The 11,290-nt window shown below is 30.9% G+C and overlaps 1 protein-coding gene and 1 long non-coding RNA gene across 2 annotated transcripts; one reads left to right on the top strand and one right to left on the bottom strand.

The window, feature by feature from the left end:
- Positions 1-957: 957 nt before the first annotated feature.
- LOC140044046 (uncharacterized) lies at positions 958-3,269 on the bottom strand. The gene has a single exon (XM_072088527.1). The coding sequence runs from the start codon at positions 3,267-3,269 to the stop codon at positions 1,962-1,964; it is 1,308 nt and encodes a 435-aa protein (XP_071944628.1). The 3' UTR covers positions 958-1,961.
- A 2,633-nt stretch (positions 3,270-5,902) lies between these two features.
- On the top strand, positions 5,903-10,703 carry LOC140044970 (uncharacterized). Its single transcript, XR_011844514.1, has 3 exons — positions 5,903-6,037; positions 10,353-10,450; positions 10,609-10,703. It is a non-coding gene; the product is annotated as an uncharacterized lncRNA (long non-coding RNA).
- Positions 10,704-11,290: the final 587 nt, after the last annotated feature.

The following is an 11,290-nucleotide window of genomic DNA, read 5'->3' as shown; positions in this document are numbered from 1 at the left end:
CAATTTCCAATTAAACCCTTTCTTAACTTGAATTGACCAATAAAACACTGCACAGTCTCTAAATTAAAAAAATAAATCAATGTTTTAGTCGCGTGCAACGCGATTCTATAGCTCACTATGTCGGTCGGTTGGTCGGTAGGTAAACACTAACTTGAGCACGCGACTGCAGCCATGTATATGGCCTTGTTTAGTAATGTCCAACTAATAACTCAACCACATTTTTCCTAGACTAATATTAGCTTTAGTCTGTTTAAGGAATATTTTTTTTGTAGTGTAGAACAACTTATTTGACAACAAATATTAAATTATCACACTCCCCCTCCACCTCCACCTCATTCCTGACCTATGATTCTAAACCCATAAACACCCTGTATGCCTTATAAGGCATACGATTATGCGAAGTACGAAACTGTACTATGCAAAATTAAATGTTCCGCTTCCTAACATTTGATACTAAATACCATGTATCGTAACAATACATGTGTGATGTAAATTTCGAAATTTACATCGGGGTGAAGGATATAGGGGTCGTGCTGGTTGTATATGCATTCTCAAGCACTCTTTCTATTGGAAACACACGGTGTATTCGCAAACCTAACTCACCAGAATATCATTACTAGGCCATAGGTCAATTTAGTATAGTTAAAACTGGTATTGAAATACAAATGTGCAAATGGATATACTGTATTATACAGATCCTACTTTTGTTTTGTTTCGTGTAATATATAAGGATCCAAAATCTCCGCTATTAAATGTATAAGAACAACAATACAAATTTAATAAAAATAAATAATCAAAGCATTTATATATAGCCTATATATATAACTTTTATAAAGAACGAATAAATATTGTATTTATTTCTTATTTATTATATAATACCATAGTGATAATACTAATGTTTCTATGGTAAGACTTGTTTTTGATGTGGTTGTGAAAAACAATAAAAGAGGGCGCAGTACTAGTATAATGTGTTATCAGGTAATAGATCTGATAAGGCAGATTAGGTTTTATTTTCAATAACATAACGTAACAGTTATAATAACTTAACCACACGTTGAAGTTCATCTAAGGATAGATACTGTTAGGCTAATCTTGAATTGAATATGCATATACAACTGGAGTTGTTGCAGTTGAGCTAAAACGAGCCTAGAGAAAATATAGACCACTTCGTATAATATAGAATAAGCAGATTAGCTGATGGGAGGCGGATGATACAATATAAATGGTCGTCGAAATAATGCTAGTTGCATGAGTTTATAGTTGTGCATGTTTATCGATACTGTTCTGTAATACAGTGTGAATTTATATATCAGTCTGGCAGGTATATTATCAACATAATTGTTATTTTGATCAGTATGCCTACATTGAATCAAGACATAAAGACAGCTTGTTTTGTATATCAAACAAAAGTATTATACAATCTTATTGTAAGCACTACAGACATGTTAAACCTCAATCATTTTGTCTTCAAGGGAATTTATAAACCTAGGTGTATTGCATTATCAATGTAGCTATTGATCCTATTTAGTCATGGGTAAATTACTCTGCCTTGTCTATATATCAATAATTGAAATTTCACTGTTTTCTTTCTAAATGATCGATAGGCCTAATTACAATATAAATTTCATTTTATCCGCACAGGTACCAGCTATGTTTATTCTCTTACAATATTAAACGAATATTGAATTCTATACTGGGACATTCTAACATGTCATTCGTTTGGATTGAACTTTGCGTGAATGCATTACTTTTATGTAGAATATAGGCCTACTAAAATTGTTATAACTGAATTAATGTTGACACAAATATTCCCAATCCATTTTGCATGCAAACCAATAACTCTGCTGTGCAGTTAGGCCGTGCTGGATTTGTTCATCAGCAATGTAAGTGAATATCGCGATATAAAAACGTATCTTGCTATTATGCGAAATAATTGACACATTACACAGTGATAACACAAATTAAACATATCTATGTGCTGGACTTTCAGATTGACCTCTTCCTCTGGTAGTCCTAACCTGAACGCCTACAGATCTGTTCCATGTTGCAACTTGTCCGGAAAGCGGTAACGCCTGCGAAAGTTGATTGGCTGACTCGGTGTAATCTGTCATGGATGTTTTGTAATAAGAAGGATTTTTTCTCTCCATAGTATAACATTTTATTATGCATAACGGTATAAAAGCAGCAATTAGAAACACTGTAATTGCACCAAGAGAAATCAATACGTTGTTTCGATTACTGTCCCACCATATCTGCGGCTGCTCAGTAAAATAAATTGATTCTCTACCTGATGTTGTAGAAAGCAGGTGCGTTTCTGCGGTGCTTTCCTCAGCGCCATTTAGCATGAACTCACAAGTTCCGTTCCCAATTGCATTTTCAGCAACGCAAACAACAACACTGCCAATTAAGTCTTGGTTTGATTCTACTAATTGTAATATATTATCCAAAGTTTTGTAACGGTTCGGGTGTATCGGTGGCTCAAATCGCCAATGATATCTAAAAGCCTGGGGATTAGAATTGCTATAACATATAAATATTTCTTCTCTCTCGTAGTCAATTTGCTTTGGACCTTGGATAGTTACGTTTGGTTTAAAGTATACATTTAAAGGCGATGTGTTACATGTACGTACTTCCTTCATCGATGGAGACGTCATTGAACATGTAAATACATCTCCGTTGTTTTTAGCCTGTGCTGAAAATGAATATCTAAGATAAACATACTTATGTTCAGAGTAATCATACTGTAACGATTGACCAACAGCGCTATCAGCACTACTAACAGTTAGACTTACGGCAGGCGTAGTTACTTCAGATTTACAAGAAACAACAACTCTGTCACCAACTTTGTATCTTGATCTTAATGGAAGACATATCGGATATAATCTGTTTGGTATTTCACTTACGCGAAGCTTAGCTTCTCTTGATTGCAAGACGACGACGCCATTTTGAATGATTCGACATGAAAATGTTGACATCCCATCTTGACGAGAAACAGAATTGATGACTAATCGATATTGCCCAAAATCTTCATCATAATCAAAATTGTATCGATTGTTATCTACCAATACCTGGGTGTTGTTACTCAATCGTACAGGTCCTTGGAACCATCCTAATTCCTGGTCGTCTAAAAGATCCCGAACAATGCAAAAGAAAAATCCTTCTTCGTTTTCCACTGCATCCGTGTCTACTGGTTCTAGAAGAAATTGTAGTGCAACACACGTTTTAAAAATGAGAAATATGAATACTAGTAAATTGCTACATGTATACATTGTAGAGCAGAATAACTTTAACCATTTAACGGACCATTTCCATCTAACATCTTTTCTCTGACTCGTGACTACAGTGTACAGTTATTGCAATTGATTAACTTTACGATAACTCACATCTAGTAGGTTTATGGCCAACTATTCATTAAGCCTTAGCAATTGTTTATAAAACAATGTAGGCCTAACCAAAAGTAGTCTAGAAAGTATGTTCAATTTATATACACATAATGTTTATGTTAAAAAAAATTATGGTATGTTTTTTACAAAAAGGAAGAATCATTTTGAAGTACAATTGTTTTTTATTTGAAAAATAAAATTAAACAACACAGCCAATTTAAATAATTGTGATGGCCATTATTCACAGTTGAATAGAATAGTGTTAAATTGGGTATAAATCGTCAGTAACTTGTCAATATGTGCGCAATAATAACACATACAGAAATGGTATTGATTAGTCTACAGTATTCTTTCTCTTCAATTGATCTAATGTTGATTTAAAATGAAGTCAAACTATTATTCTATTAAATATCTATCCTATTAAACTAATATTACACATTGCGATAATTGTCTATACAAGCCATAGAATATATATATATATATATTATATATATATAATAAAATATATAAAAACATGACAAAAAGGAAAGACAAATCAAAAGGATTCATATAATGTAATACTATAGGCCTACTAATAATAATAATGCATACTATTTAAAGCAATGTTGTACACCGGACCTCAAAATATATATATGTCGAGCATCAGGAACAAGTATATATCTGAAAGAACATTAGTCTTAATTAAATAATTGGAAATCAATAAAAAAGACCTTTCAAATATGAAACGGAAAAATTAATGAAAAATTAATTACGAATTGATGAAAGATGCTTGGATGGATACGATTGTTTCGTCAAAAACCTGTTTCTGAAATTAAATTTGCAATTAAGCTCAATAGAAATATGTTTTGCATTTTGAGTTTCCATTTTTAACAAGATTATTATCCGAGATGGAGCAAATGTAATATGATATATTGAAATTAATATTCTACTTGTTTCAGTTTTGCACTTTCTTGAATCACAGTGAAACATTAAATAAGTATTTTGCTGTATTATGAAATATGCTAAAAAAGAAAACCGTTGTTTTAGGACTCCATAAATTTGAGACTAAAAGAAAAACAAAGAGAAATTGATAGCTGAATTATTATAGAGGTGTGTAAAACCGGAAGCAATAATTGTATTAAAATATTTGACCTATTAAAGCTGTAGGGGTTTAAGCTGTTCAACAAAATGTGTTTATATCCGATAGTACCAGGTGGGCCAGCAATGAGAAGATTACTTTTTTGTTAGTTTTAACTAACTTGAACCTAAACTAAATGTCAATTTCTTATTTTAACCACCTGACACATAAAACGTATGATAATCGAATATAGTACATTAACGCCCGACACACAGTAATTGTTTTGTTTTGTTTTTCATAGATGTTCTTATAAAAATGTATCAAACATTTAATTTAACGTTGCTTATTTAACAATATACCTATAAAAAACAATTGTGTTTCTTTTCCTGTATATGTTTGGTCTTTACAATATCAGCTTAGTCATTTGTTAAACCCATTGAGTTGAAATTAATATATTCCACAGTAATAGTGTGTTTCAATTCACTGAGATTTCACCTATATTACTTGTTTTGCTGCCTTTTGTATTGGCACAAAATACCTGTTTGCTGATCTGTGATCTGTTTCTATAAAGTGCGAATGCTAGTGTAATGCAGTTACGACCCATATGTTAATTGAGTGTTTTAGGGCATAAATAAAGAGTAGAGTTTAAAGACCACGGACACATTTTGTTACTAGACCTATTAACTTGTTCTCAGATCAAGAACAAATATTAGTAAAACATGTTTTTTCTTTAATGTAAATAAAATGAGAGGTACATTGGATACATATAGGCTACCTTAGTTTACAAGATAACTAATTACTGATTCAATTGTAAAAGTGTTTTATTAGCCATTTAAATACTCTTAAGGTCGTACTTTATGCTTGATTGCTTATTTTTATAACATTCTAATTTATTAAATCTCAAACATATTTCTCTATACAAATTTGCTTATTCGCAAATTTCATTTTACTGAAAACATGGATTAATTTTAATTTATAATTATCCCAAATTCAATATTTTATGTAGAAAAAAACTTAGATTGTTGACACTGAGTTATCTCAACTGTAAAGTAGCAATATATTATGATTATTCTAAAGGTTCTTTAAATCAGGCCTACTCATAATATTATCAAACTTGTTTTAAAAAGTTACCTTTGCATCATTTTCTCCATTAAAATAAATGAACCAAGCACTCTATTACCAATGCTAATAATAACGTACTTTCTATCAGGAAATTGAGTAAGAATTAAAAATCAAAGGCTGTTTTAATGGAATTCTAGCTATTCGTCTCATAGTAGACCTACCTCTTTCTGCTTCGATAAACTTCTTTTTAATATCAACAATACATAGAGTACAATATAGTTCGGTACCTAATATTGTTATTCGACCCCTATTATGGAATTATTGTTATTCAGATCTACTACCTGTTGTGTTTATTCAGCATGCCATTTCCAGTCGCTTTTATATTTTTGAGCGAACACATACTCGGTATTCTCTGTACCAATCTAGTCACAAACAATGTTATTGATACTGTGCAAGTCGTACACATACATGGCAACTTATGGAGAAATAAAGGATTTGAAATAAGGAATAATCATATTTACTTATAATATGAATTGTAAGTATTTATTTTATTGAAATACTGTATTACCGTAAACATATAATCATGAGAGATGACTGTAAGATTACACACTCTATTGTAAATGTATGATAACAAGTCTTAATGTTGACCTAAATTAGGAATACGCTAGCCATTTTGCATTCCTTTGTAAGCAGATAAAGACAGGATGCATAGATGACAAATACATCAATACATTAAATATTACGTTTTGAAAGAATGAATAAACGTAATTTAAATGTTTATAAAATATATTGGAACATTACTAAATGAATTTCCACCTGTTTTGAACATAATGTTATAGGCCTACTAAATTCAAAATAGAGCAAAACAATGTATTACTTAGCCAAGTAGGCATAATCGGTGAAACTTCTCATAAACAGATAACGGACAGTAAAATAAAAATTACATTTTCTATTATAGATTGGTAAGCCTAAATGGTCTCTTAGCGGACCGTGTAATTTTTACAGATTCGTTAGACGAAAACATTTCTCAAAACACTAAATCAATATATTTTATAAACAATTTTATAATGATAAATAAATCACAATATATTCAATTTTACAGTCGATGAACTTTAAATTATCCCACAGGATATTCGTTATAGTTTAGAGTTAAATTATAATATTTAAATTGTTTCTAAAAACAAATACAATTGATTGGAAATGACATAGTCTATTAACAATAGCAATTGGTACGGTTGGTTATATAATTTAGTTACCGACAATTTGTGATTTATAATTACTGTTTTGAAAATGTAATGATGAATTACAATAAACAGTTAACATAACATATTATCTACTATAGATTAGCAACATATTAATAACTGGGGTTTATTACATCATCGCCCAATTCTTAGGCTGCCCTAAATGTTTTGAAATGTTTAAGAAATTAAAAATAACTTTTATAATTGCCCATAGATGTACTCACAACTTTGAAAATAAATGTTGTTAGCTAGATACATATCGTCCACATGGAATGACAGATACAGGCATGATGTTGATATGTAGTAAAATAGAATTGTCACTCCGGGAATGACATATCGAGAGAATTGAATCCAAATATTGAATTAAATTAAGTCGAAGAAGAAACGAATTCTACTTATTGCAACATGGTTCTAACCGATTTCTTGTCTTGACATTTAATGAATTCGGGAAGGGACCTTCACAAATATAACATTTTTATCAAATAACCGATCATGGGTTTATTAATAAATACACGTTTCGATCAGTTGGAAACAATGGAACATATTCTAACATCCAAGTTTATACAATACAACAATTAAGTTTGCTATCATGTCGAAGCTTGTGCCACGCTTTTCGTGAATAATAATACCGCCACCGTCCGTATATAATACTAGTGTCTGGCACCGGCTGTTGCCTTATCAGGCTATACATTCATAAGATCCAAAAATATAACAGAAATATAATGTGTATGAATCGTCTTGATTTATTTATGCATACATTTAGGATACTACCGTTTAGAACGATAGCTAATTACAAAAACAAATAAAACATAAATAATAAAACTAAATAAAATAAATAAAATGGAAAAAGATTATGACAATCTAATAAAATGGTTCAAATGCATATTAACTTGAGACATAAAGAAATGAGATTTAGAGGGGGAAAACCGTCAAAAAATCTCCGACCAAGTTTTTTATGTAGTAAATAAGTAAACACTACTTATTATGTAAATAATACGAAATCAAATTTCCAAATATTATTATTTTGGTATAAAAAATAATCTAAATATTCCATAGCTTAAAATTGCTATTGTTATTAAATTAATATTGAATCGCTACATTTATTTTATTGCTAATGCTATGCTACATGGTTGGGTAGGTATCGTATCTTGCTATGCGCAAATTTGTAAAATAAATTGTAGACAATTAACTTTTTTGTTTGTATATGTATTTTTTTTTATTACGTATTTCCCTATGCCCTGTCGGGTATCCCCCTGCTGCGTATAGACGTAGGGGACCCCAAATCGGTACCAGTTAGATACCACCTACTGTAATCTCATCACTATATACTATGACATTCTCCTACCAAATTCACAAATGACAGATATTTTATCTCTTGCAAAAAGCCCGCCAGATCTCCTAAGGAGGATCTAAAGAATGGGCAGCATATATGAGTGAGATACCACTCACAATTAATGTAAAATAAATAAGTTGAGTTCATACAGTACTAAATGGGTAACAACAGACTAATTGTCGACGGCACCGCAAGTACTAGACGCTCTAAAATTTGACTACAGAGACCCCCTTTCTCCCAACTAAGCTATTATATTGTAGATAGCATCAGAAACCATATGATGTAGCACATTGGAATACCAAAGACCCCGCTAAATTTGGATTACAATCCCCCGGACGCGATATTTCTTTTCGTACATAAGTTGGGGACCCCTCGTGAAACGTTACAAAATAAACATGAATATTCATTAGTCATATCCATAAGGTGTGACGTAAGAATTAAGCTAACTACAATTCGCTAATGCAAACGATTTCTGTCGAGCCGTCTGTGTAGTCGAGTGGATAACACTATGGACTTTACATGCCGATGTATGGGGTTCGACTCCCATGAGCTATTTGTTTTACTTTATTGTATAGGGGTTGATAGTTACTTTTGCCTTTTTACTTTTCTGTTAATTGTTATATTTTATATTGTTATTGTGAAGGATGCACCTTTGTGCTAAGTGTGCCACCGATCTAAAGGTGTAATTCCAAATAAATAAATAAATAAATAGTGAGAGAGATTATTTAGAGGGTTAGGTTTAGTTATATTTAGGAAGTAGTTCGGCTATCTTTCACGTGGGGTCCCCAACTTATGTACGAAAAAACAATTGCCCCCTGGACCCATGGAGCCTACCTTCGATACAGTATTGTATATGCCACCGGCTACCAATGTTAGGATTACGCACATATGAATACATAATGTATAGTACACTGCATTTACTTAATGCAGTGACGTGTGTGAGTTTCTACTATATATAATTATTCTGTATACTGTTTACTATTTGAAAATAAAAAAGTAAAGTACTAGTAAATACTAGTTGTTTCAATACTGTAAAATACAGCTTTCTAATTCGCATATATGTCTGACTGGTTTCCTAAATAGGCATTCAGACAACCTTTTTGAAGATGTATCTGTGGCCGAAAACAGTAAAGATGATACAAGTTCTGAGCAATATCTAGGACAGTAAACTTTAAATGTAAAAATATACTGTTTTTAGGTAAACCATTTAATCGTGTAAATTTACAGAATAACTCATATTTCTCTCATATACCGATTTTATGGTTGCCATCGGTTTAATATAAATATATATATACTGAACCTAAACAAAACTATTATTTTAAAGTTATTTTCAGTAAAATTGAGTTTGGTCAGGTTGGGATTCCAACCTCATTATACGTTGGAAACTGAGATTTTATTATTAGCTTATACTAAGAAACCGTTAAACAAGTTAATTCCCTTTATAATGGTTTTAATCTATTTTTGTTTATGATCATTTTAATGACTCTAATTTGCAAATAGATGAATGTACTGATATACATAAACTTTATTCAATTACATTTGTTTTTATTTCTTGCGGGAATATTGGTATTTATATTCTGGTACCAAAAGATAGCTCAGATGAGATATTGTACCCTATATTCAGATGGGGATGATAGAACTAAGGCAGTAATATGCAAAGTAGGTAGTTAGTAATAGCTCATTTTATATTCCTTACAATGTGATAGATCATTCTATCAGCAATTTGTAGGGGATGTCTATCTGTTGGAGTGTGGTTGTCGGAAGAACCAAAGCAGTGTATATGTATAGATCTTTAAGGTCATTTGTAATTAATTACAATGTAATTGGGTTTATAGTCGAACTTTTATTTTGGGGTCTGGCAGGACCAAGGCAGTGTCTTACTTCACTTAAGGCGAGAAGAGATGATATGTTTCTTACCTTTGGTATTAGCTCCAACCGAGAATTATATAATTTATGTTAAAATACAAACTTGAAAAATGTATATAAATCCTAACATGTTTTTATTAAATGATTGGTACAATGCTTTGACAAAAATACTAAAATTGTAAATGATATATTAGAACAAAGCCGTTTATGGTTGCCCTACTCGAATAAATTTCAATTAGGCCTAAAATATACAAATATATTTTATTTTTGTTTACTCTTCATTTTTCAATTTGATATGAAATATTAGAAGAAGAACTTCAAGTATTGCAAAATATTGAAATATTGAAAAATGAAGATAAAATAAAATAATAAAAATAAATTATGCTTAAAGTTTATGTTTCATTTTTCAGCAACCACTGAATGATTGGCAACTACAGAGTGCATTTATTTAATGGATGAATAAGTTATATCTTCAAACTGTGGGGGACTGCGTTTTTTAAATGGAGAAGTAAGCTTTATATTTTACATCCAACAAACGTATAATATTTTAAATAGTTCAAAGAAAATTGTATTTATTATTGTTTAGAAACATGACAAATAAACATATTAACATCATCGACCGAGTATTCTAGCCATGATTATTTTTTATCTTCTTTTTTTTTTCAGAAACGTATTCCTAACAACTGTAAAATATGGAGAATTGAAAGAAATTGAAAAAATATGTAAAACATATCCACATCTTGTGAACTCCGTAGATGAGGTATAGAAATTATATTTATTTGAATTTGAATATGATATAAATCATCACCATATTTACGGTAAACTCAAGGGTGAAAAACACGAAAACGTTTATATAATGTATGACAACATTTACTAAGAACCAATAACAAACAAACAATCTACTCTATACTATAACTACGGCCTCACTTGCCACTTCTTTGAGTTGAGATAAAACGTAATAGAAAGACAGAATGCGTGCGTGTAATCATGCCACAATGGAGATAATTTATTGTATAATAGTATGACATAACATTTAGAAATCGCAATACATCTAACGATAGAATCGTCTCAACTAACTACACTAGCTAGTGAGATATCTAATATACGCAGGCTAACATGGTTTTTATCTTCAACAAAAATTACATAATCATTAACTCAGTTACACATACTGCCGTTACATGGCTCCTTGCAAAAGTTACACAAATCTTTTCATATTAAATTATTGTATGTGTTTTGTTGTCTTAGATCACTGTTAAGCTTTTCATTGATAGGCATATCTACAAGAAAAATTTCTTAAAAAAAACGCTGCTCGCTTATTGACGTAACAGTTTTAAAGATATATTGTCCC

The sequence above is a fragment of the Antedon mediterranea genome, chromosome 3 (genome assembly GCF_964355755.1).
Source record: "Antedon mediterranea chromosome 3, ecAntMedi1.1, whole genome shotgun sequence".
Taxonomy (NCBI): domain Eukaryota; kingdom Metazoa; phylum Echinodermata; class Crinoidea; order Comatulida; family Antedonidae; genus Antedon; species Antedon mediterranea.
This window is presented reverse-complemented; position numbering and strand designations above follow the sequence as displayed.